This window comes from Scylla paramamosain, chromosome 28, assembly GCF_035594125.1.
Source record: "Scylla paramamosain isolate STU-SP2022 chromosome 28, ASM3559412v1, whole genome shotgun sequence".
Lineage (NCBI taxonomy): Eukaryota > Metazoa > Arthropoda > Malacostraca > Decapoda > Portunidae > Scylla > Scylla paramamosain.
The window spans coordinates 637501-660000 of record NC_087178.1 but is presented as its reverse complement, the minus strand read 5'-3'; the positions used below and the strand labels follow the sequence as shown (position 1 = coordinate 660000).

Genomic DNA, 22500 nt, shown 5'->3' with positions numbered 1-22500 from the left:
AACTAAAATTGGCCTCATCACTTTGAAAGACTCAAATGTCACCTGCTGGTTCCCTTAGCTTCCCTCTCAGTTGAAGTGGCTTTCATTTGACTCTTACCTTAGATTGACAGTGTTAGTGCAAGCTGTTTTAATTGGTTCTTATACCTTTTTATTTATTTGAGTACGGCTCTTTTTTAGGGAAGTGGAATGCAGTTTGATTTAGTTCTGAACTATTTGTTTTGTTTAGAAGAGAACATTAGTGCTCTAGGCTTTTATGGTTTGTTTTTAGCTGTGGAAATGTTTTGTTTTCTTTTCTTTAGTGGTCCCTTGGGGGTAGTGGTGAGGCATTTTGTCTTGTTTTTAACATTTGTACAACTATGAGCACACAGTCGCTCCAGCTCTTCAGTCCTGTTCTCCGTTATGTCTATCAGTTGTTGAGTCCAACTTCTCGGGGTTACTGAAAAAAGTCAAAAGTCGTTTCTGGTAAGTACAGCTGGTAGTCAGTTCAAGCAGTGTTTTACCTTGTGGACATGAAGGTAGCTTTCTGATGTTTTACTGGGTGTTCCCTCTGGCCTTAAGGCCTTCCAAAAATACACTTATTAGGATTGATTTTGCATAATGAAATTGCTTTGCTTTTTAGTGAACTCTTCCATAAAAAGGATCATTCACTAGAGTTGTGAGATAGGCTGTATGCATTCAGTTACTGACTGTACAGTTGTGGCATATCAACAAGTCTGTAGAGCGTAACTGAGAGAAAGGAACAGCCACTGCTTCACCACACAAGGACTAAGTTTGATCAAGCAGATCAGTCTTATTCTGTGCTCATTCTAGGCAATACCATCATGTTTCTTGTGACATGTAACAGCAGTGATTTAGGACATAACTGTGGAAAGGAGAGGAAGTAGCTTTGATACAGAAGAGTGTATGTATAGCATCACAGAAATATGTATGGTTATTTTCCTATTTATATGTTGGTTGCTCTTGATAAGTTGGTAAGAGTCTGTAAGGGACCAAGAATAATGAGAGTCACTTAGGCTGTAGAGGCAAGCTTTGTGTGTTGCCAGTGGTGTGTGTTCTAAGGGGTGTGATTGAATAATGGTTGGCTTGACTGGTGGCAAGTCCAGAGGTGTTTGCAGACGCTAAGGAAAGAGAGAGAAAGAGAGAGTGAGAACGAGAGTGAGAGAGAGACAGAGACTGGTCAACATCCAACTTGTGTGCCAGTTTGTTGTTTACTTTGGTGTTGTAGTGTTTGCATTCATGCTTGTGTTTCACTGTTGCCCAGATGCAGCATCACACAGTTGACATCTGTCCTTGTCAAAGCTTATCTGCCAATTTCTGGTGTTCCTTTGATCTGTGTCATGTCTGGGAGGCACCAAGAAGTCCAAGGTTGACCACTCTCTCTGTGACTCTGTCCGCACATCTCTAGAGGTGGAGAACTCTTGCCTCAGGGGCTGGCTTATCACTATGCAAGCTCAAATGCCATATTAGTGCCATGTTTTTATCATATTCAAGCATCAAATCTTACTTTTTTCAAGTTTTAAGTATCTTTTATTGAAGGAAAGATTTTACTGCATTGTGCTTTCTCCAGATCATTTTGGATTTTGATGAAAATATTTCCAGTACCAAAATATTTTTGAATATGAAAATCTTATTTTAAATAATATATAGCAATTTTGCTGTGGAGATTTTCCATATTTGTTTTCATTATGAAGGACGTGAATGAAACTGGGTGCAAATAACACTTGGTGGTGGATCTTAACATCTTGGAGGCATCCCCACCCCTCCTCAGACCTCCTCCTCCTCCTCCTCCTCCTCCTCCTCCTCCTCCTCCTCCTCCTCCTCCTCCTCCTCCTCCTCCTCCTCCTCCTCCTCCTCCTCCTCCCATTCCTCCTCCTTCCCCAACAGCTCCCTCTTTCTCTCTCTTTGCCCCTTGACACAAAAACTTAACTTATACTGCACTGTCTTCCTAACTAATAGTTAATGCACTCTAACAACTTCTGGTCACTTCCTCTCTTGGTTTGTGGATATGATATGACAGTGACATGAGGATCTGGTTGAGAAACTGTAGTTGCATTGTCTGATGTAGTATTTTAAATAGGTGGTAAGCTTTCATATGCAAGCTGTGTAAGATTGAAATACAACTTCAGTAAATGTTGTTACAAGTACAATACTCTTGTGTTCCTACAGAGCTCACCATATAAGGCAAACACCACATGCTATTGAAGAGTGATTTGATAGGCTCTGTGTCAAGATAACTTTTACCAATTGTTGAGTGTGATTCTCTCTACTACCAAGTGTTGACTGGCTGTTTACCTGGGCCTCGCTGTGTGTAGTGCCTGGAGTAAGAGCTGTTCATCTGAGCAGCAACAGTAGCTGGAGTAACAACAGTAGCTAGTGGTTGTCAGAGGCTCTCAACAGGAAGACGACTCAGTGTGGTGACGAGCTTTCCTTCCTCATGACTGATCAACACATTGCTTCTCATAACACTTTGCAGTAACAGCACATGCAGCATAAAGATCAGGGAAGAGGTCAAGTTTATGATCAGTTACTCTCAAACTAGAAAGATAGATAATTTATGTATATATATTGAAGTCACTGGACAAGATTCTCATTATTATCATGAAAGCTTGTTTTGCAATAGATCATTAATAGTTGCAGATATATTTTTTATTTTGTCTGGCATAAAATATTGCTTTCAGTTATATATTAAAAATGTGTGCTCAAGTGATATCATAGTCAAGATGCTGTTTTGAGTGCATTATTAACTTGTCTGAGAAAGTCATATGGACCAAGTCATAGAAAAACCTTGAGTGAAAAGTAAGAGTTATGAATTGTGGGTATTAATGCAGCTTGAGGAGTTGCATTCTCTCCCCTCCAGTGTGTGCATCATGACTAACCCCAAGGCTGAGAGATCTCAAGCTGTACAAACCTTGAAATTCATATATATATATATATATATATATATATATATATATATATATATATATATATATATATATATATATATATATATATATATATATATATATATATATATATTAGAAGCAAAGTTATGTTCTTGTCAGCAAATGTAGTCCATTTGGTATATATGTATTGATTTTGGTTACTTGTTTTCAAGCATATATCACTTTAATAAATCATAAAAAGGAAGGGAAAAATAAATTTGTATTACAAGTGCTTGTTGGTCTGTTGGGAGCCACTCAGTGTTAGACAGCCTTCACATTTATGTATTTCCAACAGCAGGATGCATTTGAGTCAGCATGTTGAGTGAATAGACTTCCTTAGTCTTTGGATGTGACAAAATGAATGGCTTGTCTGCCACTCATGTCAATCTCCTCAAAGTGCTGACTGAAAAGTGTCCCTGGTTGGAAATGTCCATTGATGTGACAACAGCTTCACCAAGACTAGTACTGCTGCCTTGCCCTCCTGCACTGCCATATCACAACCACATTTGGTGCTATTCTGACGCTTCCAAACTTTTTCTCTAACTCAGTCAGAAAAGATGAACACATTATATGGGAATGAACCTGTTAGCTACTGCAGATTATGTCCAAATGAAAAGGCTCAATATTTTGTTTCAGATTGGATGTGTTTTCTTGAACAATAAAAAGTTATCAACTATTGCAAAGAGAATTAGGTATAATGTTAACTTTCTCTCTTCAGTCACCATTTTGCCAGTATGTCTTATTAGTACCTGAAGATATTAATCAACCCACTCACAATTACTTTTCTGAGTATAACCGTTTGAGTGACCAATCTGGAACTAATATGGCTTGACAAGACTTCTGTGATTCTGACTCACTGTTGCATCACATGTAGACCAGACCCACGTTTTGTGAGCTTCAAGAAGGAGGGAAGCGTGGGCATTCGACTCACAGGAGGGAACGAGGTGGGAATTTTCGTGACGGCAGTTCAACCCGGATCTCAGGCACAGCTGCAAGGACTTATTCCCGGCGATAAGATACTAAAGGTACAGATGGAAGCAATCAGTTCATTTTGTTATAGGTGTGAAGTAACCTTTTGTCTTTGAGTGTTTTATAGATTCAGTTTCTGTAATGGATTGTGTATGTGCACTTGTGTATGTTTATATACCTGGCTGACCTCTTTTCTGCCTTGCCAGGTCAATGACATGGACATGGCAGGAGTGACCCGAGAGGAGGCTGTTCTTTACCTCATGAGTCTTCAGAACCAGATCGACCTTATTGTACAGACACGCAAACATGACTACGAATCAATACTTAACACCCAGAAAGGAGATCTCTTCTATATAAAGTAAGCATTCATTCATCAGAAGATATTTACTCACCAACAGCAATTTGAGAATGAAGGAAGAACATACCTATTAAATTTATCTCAATATATATTTAACATCTGATACTTAACTCCAGATAATAGTTTTATGTTTGATCTACTTCAGCATGTCATTCTCAAATCAAATTTATTTTTTATTTTATTTTATTTATTTATTTATTTTTTTTTATTTATTTATTTTTTTATATTTTTACATCAATTTATACAGTTTCACAGGAAATTTTAATGCCTATTTTTCCATTTGTCTCTCTATCTCTCTCTGTGTCTTTTGTATTTTATTCTCAGTCTATCCATATACCAGGCTGACATCCTTACGATAGGGAGCAGCAGGGACAAAGATTTATAGTCTACCCTTCTTTACAGGCAGTCATTCTGGCATATGGATTGATTTATTTTTATCTTTCTTCCTATCTGTATGCCAGGCAGGCAGTTCCACACTCGGTGGTTCCAGAGAAAGCACTACACACACACACACACACACACACACACACACACACACACACACACACACACACACACACACACACACACACACACACACACACACACACACACACACACACATCCTTGCCCCCATTAGCCACTGGTAGAAAGTGACAGTCTCATAGCCCATTGTACCACCCGAAACAAGCAGACAGACAAGGTATATAGATAGATTTTTTTTTTATCTTTACTAAGGTAAAACAATTGTTTGCAGGACACACTTCCACTATGAGCCCAACGGCAAGTCCGAGTTGAGTTTCCGTTCCGGTGACATCTTCCGGGTGGTGGACACGCTGCACAACGGCGTGGTGGGCGCCTGGCAGGTGAGGCATGGAGGGACTGTTCCCTATTCATGATTACTCAACTTTTGTTTAATTAATTAATTAGTTTATTTATTTCATTTTATTTATTGTTATTGCTACCTAAGTAGCACATTTGGGCTTCCTTTGCTTGGCCTGTAATGACTATAGAAAGTGGCTGCATTTGATGATTTTGATATGAGAGTTTTGTGCCTTGAAATCTCTCTCTCTCTCTCTCTCTCTCTCTCTCTCTCTCTCTCTCTCTCTCTCTCTCTCTCTCCTCTCTCTCTCTCTCTCTCTCTCTCTCTCTCTCTCTCTCTCTCTCTCTCTCTCTCTCTCTCTCTCTCTCTCTCTCTCTCTCTCTCTCTCTCTCTCCACCACAGACTCAGAGGGCAAGAAAACAGGTGTTATTCATGATAATTCATTCAGTGCCTTGCTTATCTAAGCAAGAACTGAGAGAAGAAAGTTGATCTAGTATTCAGCATGTACTAATTCCAAGTTGTCACAGGTACACCGAATTGGTCGCAACAATCAAGAGACACAGAAAGGCATCATCCCCAACAAGGCGAGGGCAGAGGAGCTTGCTACTGCTCAGTTCAATGCTGCCAAGAAGGAGCAAACTCAGTCAGAATCTCGCAGTGGGTTTTTCAAGAGGCGAAGAAACTCCAGACGTTCTAAGTCACTGGGCAAGGTCAGACTTGCTCCTGTTTGCCAGTTAAATTGTTTCTGAAAAGCTGTCATGAGCTTGAGATAATGAGTGTGTCATTACATGGGCAAGGTGATAAAGATCTGTTTGTAAAGGAGAGAATGGTCCCCTAACTTCAGAAATGATCATGATTATGTTGTGTTGTGTCTGGGCTCCTGGGGTATAGTACAATGGGCTACAAAATTATCCCTTTACACCTGGGGCTAATGGGGTGAAGAGTGTGAATGATGTATGCATGAATGTATGGTGCCTTGTCTGGGCTACTGTGAGTAGGATTGCTGGCTTGGTATGTAGATTGATAGATAGATACTTGATTATGCATGCTTTATTCCTTATATCTCTTCCCATTGTGCCCGTAGGATCACTGGGAGGATGTGGTGTTTGCAGACTCAGTATCCAAATTTCCTGCCTATGAGAGGGTTGCACTTCGCCACACTGGCTTTGTTCGGCCAATCGTCCTCTTTGGGCCGCTCTCTGACCTGGCGCGGGAGAAGCTGCTCAAGGAAAATCCAGACAAGTTCTCTTCACCACGTAAGTCTGTGATGGATACAACACATTGGGTTTGTGGCACACCAGCTGCTTGTTTCTTTATTTTTGTTTTCACTGCACCAAGTGTATATAATTATGGTTGCCAATAAGCAGCATTGAAAAAATATTTTTTGTGTAGTTTCTTGTATTTATTTTTTGTGTATACCCATTGAATCTATATGTTTTCATGTGCTGACAGATGCTAGTATTTTGGAGGAAAGAAGGGTTTAATATGCCAATGAAGTCCATTTATCTTAACAAAATAAATTCTAGCTAAGACGTTACTTTACATTAACATTACCAAGTCACTCCGTACAAAGTAGACTGCAGAGTGTTCAGCAACAGACTACATATAAGTCAACATGTAGGAACAAGGTACAGACCAAAGAAGAAGCTGTTTATGTACGCTTATAACTAATGTTCTTTGCATGGTTTTAATGTAAAGTTGTCTTAGCATCATCAGGAAATTATTGCCAATTGTCATGAGATCACTCTGATGCCATAATACCTTACAGCCTTCCATGAATCCCTTACTTTACTTACTCTACGCCTTTCCAAGCTTTCAGTTTCCTTCATACCATCTTATCACAAAATTTGTCCCTGTACTGTTAATTATCAGGATTACTTAACTTTCTTACAGTACCTTAGAGATGGATGGACTTAAACTATCACATTATTCTTGTACATCGTGCATTTGTACATTAAGCTTACTTCATAATTATTTGCTAGCTTTTTGGTGTGGTACAAAGTTTTGTGTTGCTGTTTTAATGGAGCTGTGACAAGATTGCTCTGACAGCCACCACTGTACATAGCCTCTGCACCTTTGTTGCACCACTGCACTGCTCACTGCACTCCAGTCACCCCACACAATGAGAGAAAGAAAAGAACAGATGAGGTCATTCCTAGAATGGACCTCATAGTAATTTCTAATTAAAAAAGAAAATGTTTTATGTCACCTTACTTATTTTTTTGCCTGTATTTTCATTGGAGCTTACGTGTTATTTTCATGTTTTTGGTAAGATATTTTTAAATATTGGCACAAACCTAATGAAAGTTGGCTCATCTTCCTTTCTCTTTCTCCAGGATCCTCCAGCACTCTCACCACCACCATGCACAACAAACAGACATACTATTCCATTGTAGAACTAAGTATAGGATTAGCTAAACATTCCTATTCCCCCACTCTTCCTCTTCCCAATGATATTCCCAGCAGCAATGGTTCATGTTTCATGGCATTACCTTTGTGTTTCTGGTAGGCTTTGTTCATTGCCTCCTATTATTAATAAAGGTATCATTTTAGCTCATGCTTAGCAACAAGGATTAAGAAAATATAGTGTATGTTTTGTCACGTAATTATTGATGTAATAGAAAACAGTGTCCTTGCTGGAGCGTTTTGTTGGAAATACTTGAGTGCTTGATCACCAAAAAAAGACTCGCCATTGGTCTGTTGTTCTATGAAAGACCTTAATGACTTGATTTTTGCTTGACATTGCTGCTGCGAAATACTAACCTTAGGTTTGAGGAAACATTTCTAATTTTCAGTGATGTACTGTACATAGAGACTGCTCTACTGCTCTTTATATTATGTAGTTTCAGCTATACATGTGTCTCTCAACTCCAGCTCATAGCCTAAGGCTGAAAAAAAAAAAAAATGTGACCAGCCTAATGAAGAATCTTCCTCACTCTGGTATTTTCAGGAATATACATGCGGCTCACTATGCCAATACCATGTTACGGGGGCTATCCGTACCCCTCACTGCGGGGTAAGGAAGCCTGTCTTACCGAGTGCACCTCCTCCTCCTCCTCCTCCCAGCATTTTGACAAGCATGGTGTGATTGACCCAGACTTTTATTGGCTCATCTTCCAATATGCCTTTATGAGTTGACAATTTTTTGAGACTTTGTGTCATGAAGACTACAAGTTTGTTGACTTATGGAAGACAAAACTTTTGTCTTCATATTCCTTCCTTTGATAATGCTCTGACATTTCCTCAGCTTTCAGGCTAAAAATATGACATTAAAGCAAAGAAAATGTGTTTTATAGACATTAGTTCTTACAGTAGTCATTAGTAGACATTAATCAGTTCTCTGTCTCTGTCCACTGAGGATTTTTTATGAACACTCAGGTATTTTATCTAGAAAGTGTGATGCATCATAATGCATAATCAAGCATTTAGTTTTGTTGGTAGAACTTCCTTTTATTCCTCTAGAGAGTGACCCAAATGCTCCATTGGCTCCCTAGCATGATCATTGATGTTGTTTATTCCTGTTCCAACCCTGCACTGTCTTCCATGAATTGGCAAACTTTCTGATTCTGTCAGTATGTTAGTAGTACATACTATATTGTGTCAACCTTTCTGTGGCTGCGTCTCAAAGAGTTCTGTGATGAAAACAAGAGGCGAGGGATCAGGAAGTGCATTTTGCTCCCTTTCCCCAGCCTCTGCTACTGGATCCAGAAATATTACCCTGACAGATTGAGGAGGATGAGTGTTACATGTAGCTATTTGTTCAGGAAATTGAGAAAATTCTGCAAAACCATACAGAAAGTTTTTGCAGTCTCTTGAATGATGAGATATATAAAAGTAATATTTTGTAGCAAATTTCCATAGTTACATGCACAATGTTGTGTCTGTTCAAACCTTATATTATTGTTTTCTTTTTATTGGATATTCTCAAGATATCAGTTTGGCCATCAAATCAACAAAAAGAGTGAATGTGACCTGCATTCACTTCGTATATGTAGCCAGTCTTAAGATGGGACAGTGCCACAGACAAGAACAAGATGAAAGCCTTTCCTTCATGATGACTGCTTATTGTGTGGTGGTTATGTAGGACAAAGAAAGAATTACTCTAATTATGTGTTAACTGATGTAGATTGTACCTGGGATACAATCTAGGCATTGGCATGTTATGATGTCAGAAAAATTGTGTATGGTGTGTGTGTATGGTGTGTGTGTGTGTGTGTGTGTGTTTGTGTGTTTGTGTGTGTGTGTGTGTGTGTTAGGGGGACGGATCAAGGTTTGTGTATGTTATTCTGTGTCTCATGTTCCATGTGTACACATCCTGCCTGTCCCTCATCCTCTGTAGATTGAATCCCTGATGCATGATGACACTTCTGGTCACACTGACTGCCACATTTGTTCCAGCCTATAGACCATGGAAGAACCAGTAGGATTGCAATTAGTGTGCTTGATGCATATTATTATACATATAGTGAAACTTTCTTATATGTGTTTAATGTAAGGAACCTTAACATAATAGATGTGTGGATAATTAAACAACCATTATTACTCAGCAAAATTTCTTTCACATCTTCGATATTTTTAGAGTTGATGGCAGTAAAGCTTATGAAAAACAAAAAATTAAAAATGTATGACTTTAGTGGTACAGTGAATAACATTACTTTAAGAATATTGTATTCTTTTTCCATTGCTTTACCTGATTAGAATGGGAGTTTCCAGATATCAGAATATGAAATATAAAGCAAAGGCTATTTGTTACCACATTGCTGGAAAATTGTGATTCTCCATAAATCAAAAAGAGAAATAGAGAATACTCACTGTGTTACCTGCACTGAGGAACATCAAGATGTGTCTTGGCTTTGTCTCAACTTGTCAGTGACTTAATGCAGTAACTAGTCACAGCTGTTACATTCCTGTCCTGTCCCTGAATATCATGAGTTTTTTCTACAGAATAATATTATAGATAGAAATCCCTTCTGATATAACATTATCCACTTTATTTGGTGTTGAATAAATTGTAGATTTAGATAAATGAATAAAGGATAGAGTGCATAGATAAAAAGGATTAATAACACAAATGAATAGGTAATAACTAAACTCTCATGCAGATGTTTCGAATCTGCTCAATCTAAAATATTTTATACCACTGGATGATTTGAGAATATTTAGTATCTTTGCTCAATATTTTTTTTTGCTTTAAGAGAAGCAGCTTGTGTCATCTCACCTTGTACACAAACTGAAGCAAAGGGAAAACTTGTAAGACAGTAGCTTCATGAAAAGAAGTTGAGAGAATCAGTGGTGTTTGGCAGAGCTTGAGTGAGGTTCAAAACATTGGCATCAGGTTGTGTCCTGTGTGTTCATGTGCACCATTGACAGTGTAACAGTGCAACACTTGAGCCTAGCAGAGGTGAGCATGTTGGCTTACTTGTGTGGGTGTGTTACAGAACTGGACAGCAGCGGGGAGAAGCCGTCCGGGATTATCCGTCTCAGCGCCATCAGGGAGATCATGGACCGAGGGAAGCATGCAGTACTGGACATCACCCCCAATGCTGTGGACCGCCTCAATTACGCCCAGTTCTATCCCATCGTCATCTTCACAAGGGCCGAGTCCAAGCAGATTGTGAAGGAGCTTCGTAGTGGCTATCCTAAGTAAGATATAGTTCTATTTTTGCACAATGACTTTTACCTTGATTTATAAGTTGTCACTAAAATTAATGATTTTGTGACTGGTCTCTAAGTAATATTAGCAACCACCAGCATTATATCAGAGCTCTTAATGACTCCTTTTTATACAACATGTCTTATTTTCTGGTGTATAATGTGTATTTTTTCCAGACCAAAAAATTGCTATTACAACTACTGCTGGTACCCTTTCATTTTCCTCTCTCTCTCTCTCTCTCTCTCTCTCTCTCTCTCTCTCTCTCTCTCTCTCTCTCTCTCTCTCTCTCTCTCTCTCTCTCTCTCTCTCTCTCTCTCTCTCTCTCTCTCTCTCTCTCTCTCTCTCTCTCTCTCTCTCTCTCTCTCTCTCTCTCTCTCTGTGGAAAATATTTGTTTTTGTTACATCTTATTTTGCCATAGGTCAATGAAAACTTTACCTTATAATAGGTCATTGTAAACCTCACCTTCTCTCACCCTCATTAACTGACTCCTTCACCTGTGGCAGAGGCCGCATGAGCAGCAAGAAGCTGTTTGATCAGAGTGTGAAGCTGGAGAAGCTGTGGTCGCACATCTTCACTGCCACCATCAGCCTCACCCAGCCCGAGGCATGGTTCCGCAAAGTTCGGGAAATTATAGAGAAGCAGCAGTCAGGCCCAATTTGGATGTCAGAAACTAAGGTGACATTGCTGACCTGTCTTGCTTGATTTCCTTTGATCTTATTTATTCATCGAATAGTTTAGTTGAGTTGGACCTTATTTTTATTTTGCCTTTAATCATTCTTTTCCTAATATTTTACTCATGTTTGTATTAACTTTTGAGTAATTATCGCTTCATATGCTACAAATAACATGGTATCTTTTGAATAATTCTTATTAACAGTACTGCCTATACCACAGTAGTATTTGAGTGTTTGGTTGATCAGTTGCACATCCCTTTGTCAACACACACGCACAGCACACTCATTGCTTTACTGTAGCACATGAGAAACTGAATTCTTAACCTATTTTTATGCAACCCAGTAACACCTGATCTTCACATGGTTGCATTTATTTAACAAAAGCTTTATGTTGATTAATTTTTTGGTGAGTAGGAGTGCTTCAGGTGAATGGATAAGCCTAATACAGGGTGGTCCAGCTTCTTTGACATCTCAGGCCACTACAGCATTAAATGGTTACATGGAGGGCCACTAATATATATATATATATATATATATATATATATATATATATATATATATATATATATATATATATATATATATATATATATATATATACATATACATATATATATATATATAATCCTAGTTCCTAGTACTATTTCATATACAGACACAGAAACTTCGTCTGTGTTTTTCGTGCACAAATTAAATCTATAATACAATCAGTCACAAGCCACAGACAGTCAACCAGCAGACCACTTGTGGCCCATGGGCCCATAGCTGGACCACCCTGGCCTAATAGATCTTGCTGCAGGAGTTGTCAACACAGCTCAGTAGTTTTGGTGTGTGAGTTGCTTGTTAGTGTTTTGTTTAAGGTGTTGTTGATGTGCTTCCCTTGTTCACCAAACTCCTTTATATTTTAGCAGGTTGTTAGCATGGAGGCAGTTTTGATTATAATTTTATTTATTTATTTATTGTTTATTTTTTCATTGTCCCTAAACACTCACTAAATTGGCACTAATATGTGGTTTGTCTCCTCCTCCCCCTTGCACATTCCTGTCTCTGTTTATCTACAATGCACTCACCTTTTGATTCATATGCTTGTCTATTACTTGATATGATTGTTGTTAATGTGCTCTTGATTGATTTTGATTCTTCATTGCCTTGCCAAACTTTTTTATCCTTTATTTTTTATTACATGTTGTATGTTTGTAATATTTTGATGTGTTGCTCTTACACTTTTCCCACAATGCCTTGGAAACACTTTGTAACCCCAGCCTGTAGAATTCCTAACTGATTTGTACCTCCTTCCTCTCATTCCTTCCCCAAGTGGGTCTGAGGAGGAACTGAACTCTTTCTTGATTCATAACAAGGAATTAGATTCAGAAATATGTCCAGATGGGGAGTGTGAACCCCCCAAAAATGAGGAGGAACCATCTTTTGAGATAGTGGTAGAAGAAATTCCTCAAATGAAGATGAATGGTCACATTTCTGTCCTGCCTGAGGAGAGAAAACCACCCTGTGTGCCTATGAGATCCTCAGGCTCAAAGCTCCCCACCTCTGCCCATCCTCCTCCCCTCCCCATGCGCACATCCATTCCTTCCCCACCTCCTCCCCCACCCCCAAGAATGGCGCTCTCCTCTTCCCTTTCCTTCTATCCCACCTTTCCCAGCAAGAGACTCTTCACTATTGATGAAGAGCGCACCTACATCTAGCTGCTGCTTTCACTTACCTGATGCTTGGGGCTGTGTACTGAATCAAGCTTACTAATAAGTCATGTCATGCATTGGAACTTGAGATTTTATACAGAAACAAGCACTCTTTTCTTAAAACACATTTTCTCATTTAATAATTTCTTCCAACATATTTGTTAGTGCATGAAAATTCAAAACTACTTACTAATATTTCTTAGGGATCTTAAAGTTTGTTTATCACATTTAAGTTCTGAAGTCAAAGGGTAGTTTTAACAGCAAGATGAGTCTCACTCTACACCCTGCTCTTAGCGGGAAATGGCAATATTGCTGATATATTTCCATTAGACTTTTTTTCTGTGATTTCTGTTTGAAGTGGTCATCTGTTGTTGCCATGTGGAATCTTGTTGTACCTTATCTGCATATATGAAATAGAATTATGGAAAAGGATGATGGTGAATGATGATCATGATTAGAATTGTGAGTTCCTTCTTTATATTCATATACATTTATATGTCCTCCTAATACAATATTTGTAACTTGTCCCATGTTTTCTTCTTTTCCATGTACCGTGCTCTTGGAATGTGGCTCGTGTTGCATCGTCCTGTCCCTCCAACTCTTCTGTGATTACGTCATTCATCAAAACTGTTAAAATTTCTCTCCTGCACAAATTATTTTCTGTACCAACATTGTGGCTCCTTCAAGCAGCCTCCTGAAGCTCTGTCTGATGACTTCCTCTTTCCCATGACTTCACGTCTCTCCTACGCTTCCTCTCCTGAGTCTGACTTGGAAACAGGACCTGAATCTCGAACTCCCTCCAAGTCCCTCCACCACCATCCTCCTCCCCACAACATGTACCCAGATTCTCGAGAACCTAGAGGCCGTATGGTGAAGAGTTCTTCAGACCCCAGTTTAGCAGCTCCTGAGGACACAGAGCCCAATGCATATGGCGGCCCTCCACCCTACACTGCCAGCCCCACCAGGATTGTAAGTGTTATATTCATTGTCTCCTATCAGCCTATTCTCCCTATACTGACAAACACCATTTTATTCAACACTTACAGCAACTCTCATTACTACATAGCACAAGTGTAAGTTTTGCATTGGGTTTGTTGTTCCCAACCTCCCTGCACCTTCCCTTCATCCCTTTCAATTAGTGTGTTTTTCTATGTGCTTCAGCTTTGTTTATTTATTTATTTATTTTATTTTTTTCTTTATACAATGCACACTAATTACATTGTGCCCTCAAATACTGTAGATAAAAAATAATCTTAAACTCTGATTCTCTGATTCTCTTCAATCTAGTGTCTCTTCTTATTTAGTATTGCAATATGAACTATGGTGGTTATTTTGCTCATGGATTGAATAGCCAGCAAGACAGAATTTCTCATTTGGTTCATATTGCTTAAAACAACAAAACAAGCTGTCTCATTGGCTTTTAAGTTTTCCTCTCATGATGATGCAAATGGCTTCACTGCTCAGCCAAATTATCTGGTACCATTCCCTAAACAAAGGCAGAAGTAGGGCTGATTACCCACACTGCTTACGTACTTCTACTCTTGATATGTAGTATTTGAATCTCATACATGTACATGTAATGTGTAGTACCCGTGCATGCATATAGTGCATATTGACTGATGTAACATACATGCAAATTTTTTACACACTGGCTGTGTTTTTAGAATAAAATATAGCTTTTATCTCTTTCCATTGACGAATGATGATAAGATAAGACTGGAAAGGATGAATAGATAATAGGATAACAAGGTCAGGGGAGCAGAGAAAGGTCAGAGCTGGTCAAGGCAGCAAATATTGTACAGACACCTTTTGGAAACTGAGATAACATTGGAGGGAATAAGGACATGTATAAAGAGAAATCAACATGTACATAGTTATTAAGTCTTGTAATTATGTGGAAGATGAACTCCAATGATGTCAGTCATTAAACTTCTTGCTGTACATGCGGACACAAATATTTTTATTATATCATGCTTGTGCTTTCACAAATATTGAGAGGTTCTCATAACAGTGCTTTGAACTGGTTGAGGAGTGTCCTGTACAGCTCGTGATGTGTGCAGTCACCAGCATTACATTCCACTACCTGGTCTGTGTTCAGTAAGATCCTTTTAGATCCTTCTGAATATATTAACACAAGCATCACTCTCCACAAAGCCAAAACAGCCACACCTTATTTATCATTATTTGAGACATTTTTTTCACATGATTAAATTTTTGCATCATTTTGCATAATGGGTTGCTGTAAGATTTTAATGCAGAATTAACACAGCCTCTTGACTTCACTAATTCCTTGCCCAACCCTCTCATGTGGACTCTTTAGCCTGTCTGATGTTGTGGTAACATGACAACCTTGATGGCTGTAATGTTTATGAACTAGTGCAACTTTGATTTATTTTACTCAGATTATCTTACAACTAATGAAATTACAACTTCTTATTCTAAAAGGCATGACTTAGCTTTTTAATTTCTTTAGAAATTTATTTTGTTTTCAAGTTATTTCTATAATTTTCTTATCAGTTTTTAAGTTTATTTACTTTGATTTAATAAGTTGAAAGTGTATTTATAGTAGACTGAGGCTTTCTTGTATTTGAAGCTTGTTGTTGTTGTTGCACTATCACAAGCAGGAATCCCACAACACATCATTACAGCAACTCTAATGGTTGGAGCTTTTTTAAGGATACTAGATTCCTTTTTATGGATTTGGAGCCTTGCATGCTTGCTCTGTTAGGATTAATGGTTGTTCTCATGTGCTGTAATTATGTGTGCTAGGATTCCTGTTTGTGTGAGTCGGCGTGGCATGGTAAGCTGCCTGCACAGCATTGTACAATGTACTGCATGTCTTGCTGCCCCCCTTCCAGCCAACTGGGCCCAGTGAAACCTACGACGACCGCAGGAAGTCCCACGGTGGGGACAGCAAGTATGGCTTTGCCAGCGGTGGCTCTTACGGTTCAGACCTGTATGCCTCCCGCCCCCCCGTGAGCGCCCAGAGCAGCACGGCAGGGGCGGGGGCTGCAGGCATGACCTCCCACCCTGGCTCCCCATACTCAGCTGTGCCGCCACCTGGGTACAGTGGTCGGCCTCCCCAGCAGAACCTGTCCCCTCCCATGCACTCTCCTCATCACCGCCGCTCACCCAATGTTCCCCCTGGCCGGAGCCCCCCACACATGGGGTACTCCCCCCCTGGGCCTGGAGGGAATATGGTCCCACCTCCCCCTTACATCAATGGCCACTCTAATGAGGCTGGCCCAGAGGTGCCCCCCAAAGTAGATCGTACCAGTAAGCCTGGCAGGGTGAGGTCTGGCCAGGACTTTGGCTCTGGGAAGGAGCTTGATTATGACGGCAACTACATCAACACAGGACGAGGCAGCAGTGTAGACCCCCAGCACAAGGTTAGCACTGCATGACAGCCACCACGTGCTCCTCCTTCCCTCTTCACTGGCTGTACTGGCATATGTACTTATTAGCCGTAGGAACTTGAATTATTATACTTGGACTATGTATTGCATGTAAGAATCCTTCCTCAGTAAACTTGTCACAGAATGTCATTTTAAAAACTGCATCACATAACATAATAATTTTCTAACTCTATATATATACACTTATTAAGTTTTATTGTGTCTTCCCACAAGAAAACTAAGACACTCACCCAGAAATTGTAGAAATACCTCTTGATAATGATACTAATTGGCCAATTTCTTTTTCTCTTGAATGAATGGAAGATTTCATCTTTACGTACTCGTATTGTATTGTGATGGTTCCAAGAAGTGACCAATTATCTTCAGTATTGAGTAGTTTTCTAACAACACTTATATGGTTTCATTGTGAGGTCTCTGTATATATGTTCTCAATGGTGATAAACTGTACATACATGATTCAACAAGTTAGGTTGTATATGGTGGCTGCTGCACCAGTACTTGACACCTGCTTTGGTTCCCAAGACTGGTGGTGGGTGACAAGGCAGGGGCTGCCATAAGGTGACATGAACACAGGCTCAACTAACTCTTCTTATAGCATTTTCTCTTAATCCTCAGCTGTTAAGTGTGCTTCAGAGTTTGGAAATGAGCACAAATGTATGAAATGTACTTATATTTTTAATTTTCAGGTTAATTTTAAGATATAAGAAAATATGGATGAAGAAAGAACTAAAAGTATAATGAAATAATGAAGTGTATGTTGTATGATGTCTGAGAGTATTCAAAACAACATCCTAGCAAGTTCATAAATGAATCTGAGTTTAAGAAACATTGTAGTATTTTGGCAATATTTTATCAAAGTCAAATTGCAGTGTTTTGTGTAATGACTGCAACAATGCTAATGTCTTTCAACCTAGTTGAGAAATATTAAATAATATTCATAAATCTTATTAGTATTTAAAAAGCTTTAACATGAATGGTGAATCATGCAAGGTGGAGGAATAATAGCAATGAAAATTATGTGGTAAGCAGTTTCAGGAATCTTACATTATTCACTCATTAATGTAACACTCCATCCTTTCCTAATCCACATCTAGAGCCCTTACGACATGGGCAATCCTCCTCTCGGTCCCAATGCTCATGATGACCTCAAGAGCAGACTGCATCCACGATCACCTCATGAACCCTACCGTTACTCCCGCTCCTCCTCTCAACCCCCCACCTATCGCTCAGATGACCCTTACAGGTGAGTGGCTGCCTTGTTACTGGCATTGTAGCAAGAAACTGAGAAACCTTAGATGGTGGCTGATCTGCTGTCAAGAAATGTCTTCTCAGATCAGTCAGATTTATCATTACTGTTGCAGCATAAGACTATTTAGTCTTAGTGATTTCAGTAGCAGGAATTTCTGCCTTACATTAGTCAAGGAAAGAAAAAGTTATATCATTATGTTAAGGTACAGAGGTAAAGACAACATGCTTAAGAGAGAAGAAATGTTCCTTCCTAAGATTGCCTCCCCATCACAGGTCATCAGACTACAAGCCGGTACCACCACCAAAGAGCAGCAACTACAAACCAGTCCCACCACCCAAACCAAAAAACTACAAGCCCCAGGCTCCAGGTGGCATGGTGCCAGGCCTGGATGGGGGAGGGGTATGGGGGGACATATATACCGATGGTCGGAAGGTGTATGAGCGTGGCACTTACCACACTACAAGCAACGGAGGTCTGAGTGATGACTACAGTGGCCTGGACAGTGGGCAGGGCAGCAGCCTAGACAGAAAATATGACACCTTTGGCAGATCCTCATACAGTAAGGTAAAGTTTACTTGCTCATCATTTTTAATATTACCACATTATTACTTATATTAACATTTTGACTAGTGGTACTGACTGCAGCAACAGTAATATAACTATTTTTTTCTCTAACTACCATCTACCTGTATACCAGGCTGACATCCTCCATGAAGTATAGTATCAGTAAATATCTCAGTTATTTGTGATATTTTTAATCATGACCCTGCGGTTTACCCAATAGAAAACAGTTAGGATGATTGTAATGGCAGCAACTAAAACAAAGCTTGCATGTTCCAGGTCTCATCCTCTGCCTCAGGCCGTAGTGGCTGCTACCTCAATGTTCCTCCACCGCGGGATGCAGGAGTTGGCGGCCGTGACTTGCCCAACCATGACCACAAGGGGAGTGCTTTTGAGCTGTACAAGAAACCCCCAGACCCTCGTGGTCCCCCAGGAGGCCACCCCAACCTCCCAACTTACTCTGACCATGGAAACAGGTAAAAATTAAGGTGACATTGCATAAGTCAATTGTTAGCTTGATCATGCATCAGGCAGATGACTAAAAGTGTTATTTTTACCAGGAAATTATTTCCCGACTTGAAAGGGGACAATTTATGTTCCTAAATGATGGTGCTTTCCATGGCCTGCCACCTGAAGTGTGTTGTGTCACTGGATGCAAAGGCTTTCACTCATGTTGGGTGCCTTTCCTCAATCATTCAATCTCTTGCAGGCGAATTTTCTGTGGAGCTGCTAATAGCCTGAAAGTCAACGTGATATTTCTGATAATGACTTTTCTTACAGTTGTCTTTCTCCTTCTTTCTTTTTGTGTGTCTTTTCACTTTTGGCTGCTTAAAATATTTGAGGTGAGAAGCCATTTGTTCTGTGTGATCTGTCAGCCAGTTTTAAATATCCTGCCCAGTGTGTGGTGTAAGTGAGTATGTACACATATTTTCACACTCATTTTCAGGGACTGCCATGTGTAGGCCTGATGGCTCCTTGCAGCTTCCCTTATTTCTTATGTTCTTATATCTATCACAGTAAGATTGATTTTTTTTTCTCATTGAAAATGCCAGTGAGAATGAAAGCTTCAGTTAATATTCAGTATTTTCTGCAGTTCTTAGGGCTTTCCAGAATTGTACATGACACACACTACTGACACACATTATTAAAAAATAATAAATAAATAACAAAGAACATTGGGAATATTGGTATATTCAGTGATGTAGTGTCAAGCATTCATGCCCTGCTTGTCACCAAGGACCTGGTGACAAATTTTCAAATTAAATCATGAGCTACAAAGAGGCAGTGTCACTTTAACCTTGTGACCACTTTGAAGTGCATAGTTTTAAAGGAATATTTTACAGTTCAAGTTTTCCAGTAATTTTTAGAATATATTTCCAGTATGTTAATTGCGTTTTACCAACAAAATGGAAGACTGGTGTGAAAGTCATATCATAGGTAGATTAGAATTCATATATATATATATATATATATATATATATATATATATATATATATATATATATATATATATATATATATATTGGAGGGAACCTGGGGAGAAAAGATGTACAGTTGTGGACAAAACCAAGCCTCACTTTCAGTCACATTAGGATTTAATTTATGTTGGTTGAGCAGTTGGAGCTTTCTTTCAACTATATCACTTTGTGTCATTATGTTTTATCACCTGAAATCCAGGTTGTGATGCAGCAAGAAGAAACATAATCTTTGTCCACACTTGTACCTTAGCATCTGTCCCCCTATCAGCCAAGGAGTTGCAGGTTGGTGGGCTGTGGTAATGGGTGGTGTAAATAGCTCTTCCTCGGTTGCATCAGGGCTATGACTGGGTATATCTAATGGTGGTGAAAAAAGTCTAAGGATGAGCCATTTACATCGTTTTCTAATGCTTGTCATATTAGTGCTTTAGTAGGAGCAAGTGTGTAATTCTATTATAAAATATGGCAGAAATGGTAATACTACATTTGTTTTATCATGTTTTCATCCTTAGCCTTTATTGAGCTTCATAAAAGTATAACTAAGGACAATGGTTCAGTCATAAAATTTCTGTTAACCACAATAACCCTGTGAAGATTGAACTGTTTAATGTTACTCCTCCTTGATCAGTCACTGGTTACCTTTGGTTCTTCCTAACAAGATTTCTGAGGCTCAGTTTCCTGAAGTCTCCTTCTCATAAGGATAGTTCCTCCAAGCTCAGCATTAGGGTAAAGGCTGAGCTGTGTGAGGAGTGTCTGTCTGTAATATGTGCTCACCCTATGTGGAGTTCACCCTGTGCACTCTCTGTATGTGCATGTTGTACACATTTTATTCTAATACTTCTACAGGCAGCAAGAGTTAAAAGAAAAAAATGTCCTAATTAATTCATACCTCCAAAACTGTCAGCATAACTATTAATCTTGTGGACTAATCAGGAATTATTTGCCACAACCTCAGTATCTTCCCTTTGTCTGTCTATCTGTCTGTCTGTCAATGTAGCCATAATATCAATGGAGCCAACCTAAGCTAATGGAAGCTGTGCCCACCACTCAGCAGGCGGTCAATGGCAGAAGAAGGCAAACAAAAGGTGATTGCTACGGCGCGAGGGGTCTTTGATCACAAGGGGGGAACACTCACCTCTGAGGAGACTGGCGTGTCCATAGTCATTCCCCAGGGGGCCATAACCAAGGGCATCAAACAGGAGATTTACTTCAAGGTCTGCCAGGACAGCTCACTGGTTCCTCCACTCGACCAAAACAGAGGTCAGTTAGGGGAGGTAGCATGGAGGCTTTGCCAGAACTGTCAAGGGCACACAGACAGAAAATAACACCCGGATATGAGCTGTTCATATGATAAGAAATTTCATTGAGTGGCTTTCAGAAGGTGTGAAGACATTGCTAGAGTTGTAAAGCAACTATTGGATCTAGGTTAACTAGGCTCATTAGGAAGCACTGCTGGTAAAGCCTCCAAGTCTTGAAAGTGATTGACTTTTGCACTGTGAGGAGTGAGGCTGGTGTGACCTTTGCTTGTGGGATGTTGCTGCTGCTATTCTTCTAACACTACAGTGTTCAAAGCAGACTTTCTTACTAATAACTCCTTTATGCTGCTAATCCTGCTTGTCCTCACCTTTTGTAAATACTGTTGTGCTTGCTGGATAACCTACCTTAGTGTGCAATAACTAGATCACAGCTCTGTAGAAAGCTCTAGAAAATAGATTAGAGCTGTCTTTTCCAGGACTCATCTGGAACTGAAAAGTAGTACATACTTCTTCAACACTTAGAGGTACATATGTCTTGCCAGTATGTTGAAAGCAGTTATAACTCTGCATTCCCTGATGCCTCACGCCAGACTGTTAGTGTTGACTGGGGCACTACAGCAGGTCACCATGACTCAGCCCTGTCCTCTCTCCCTCAAAGCCACACACAGACCTGTCATCTCAGTCATACAAACACTGGGCCAATCTTCACAGGGATAAAACCTGGGCTTCTCTACCAGAGAGAAAACCTTGCATCATCCTTCTGTATTTTTCCCTTTGCCAGTAAAGGTACCACAGGGTTCCCTCACTTGTTTACATTATTTCAGAGGAAAGTATAACATCCACATGTGTCATAATATTTACAAAATACTATGAAATAAAAAAACATCACATTGTGAAAACAGAACAGGTAATAGCTAGAGGTAATGCACTCTACAGAACAGGGAATAAAATGTCATTCATATATATATATATATATATATATATATATATATATATATATATATATATATATATATATATATATATATATATATATATATATATATATATATATATATGTGTGTGTGTGTGTGTGTGTGTGTGTGTGTGTGTGTGTGTGTGTGTGTGTGTGTACAGTGGAACCTCAGTTACTGAACCCCTCACTTTTTAACAAATTTTTTTTTTTTTTTTTTTTTTTACAAAATTTTGAACTCATTATGGCTTTGGTTGTGGTACCATAATTCAGTTCTAGAACAAGGTTACTTGATTTCAAACATTAAAAGACATAGCAAAAGCTGCCATTTACTATTAATTTATAGTTTCTATAAATATCTACTTCATTTTTATATATTTGAAGGAGAGACACTGAGTGTAAGACAGTAATTCAATCTTTGAAATAAGGTGAATGTGATCCAATTGAAAAGCCTCAATGTAAACAGTTTTCAGCACTCAGAAGTAATCCCAAGCCACTGTGGCTCTCTCAGTGACC

The 22500-nt window shown here is 39.3% G+C and overlaps 1 protein-coding gene across 18 annotated transcripts in view; it reads left to right on the top strand.

The window, feature by feature from the left end:
- LOC135114652 (tight junction protein ZO-1-like) overlaps positions 1-22500 on the top strand; it is a 124984-nt gene that overhangs the window by 95934 nt on the left and 6550 nt on the right. For 5 of the 18 annotated variants that reach the window (XM_064030468.1, XM_064030475.1, XM_064030476.1 and 2 more), the window contains 14 exons: positions 3799-3949; positions 4100-4251; positions 4988-5096; positions 5581-5763; positions 6138-6309; positions 8004-8069; positions 10492-10696; positions 11211-11382; positions 13763-14044; positions 15934-16464; positions 17586-17734; positions 18013-18304; positions 18581-18777; positions 20828-21036. In XM_064030468.1, the coding sequence (XP_063886538.1) occupies positions 3799-3949; positions 4100-4251; positions 4988-5096; positions 5581-5763; positions 6138-6309; positions 8004-8069; positions 10492-10696; positions 11211-11382; positions 13763-14044; positions 15934-16464; positions 17586-17734; positions 18013-18304; positions 18581-18777; positions 20828-21036 (2870 nt within the window). The remainder of the gene's footprint in view (positions 1-3798; positions 3950-4099; positions 4252-4987; positions 5097-5580; positions 5764-6137; positions 6310-8003; positions 8070-10491; positions 10697-11210; positions 11383-13762; positions 14045-15933; positions 16465-17585; positions 17735-18012; positions 18305-18580; positions 18778-20827; positions 21037-22500) is intronic. The other 13 variants (XM_064030484.1, XM_064030486.1, XM_064030485.1 and 10 more) reach the window with 11 other exon arrangements.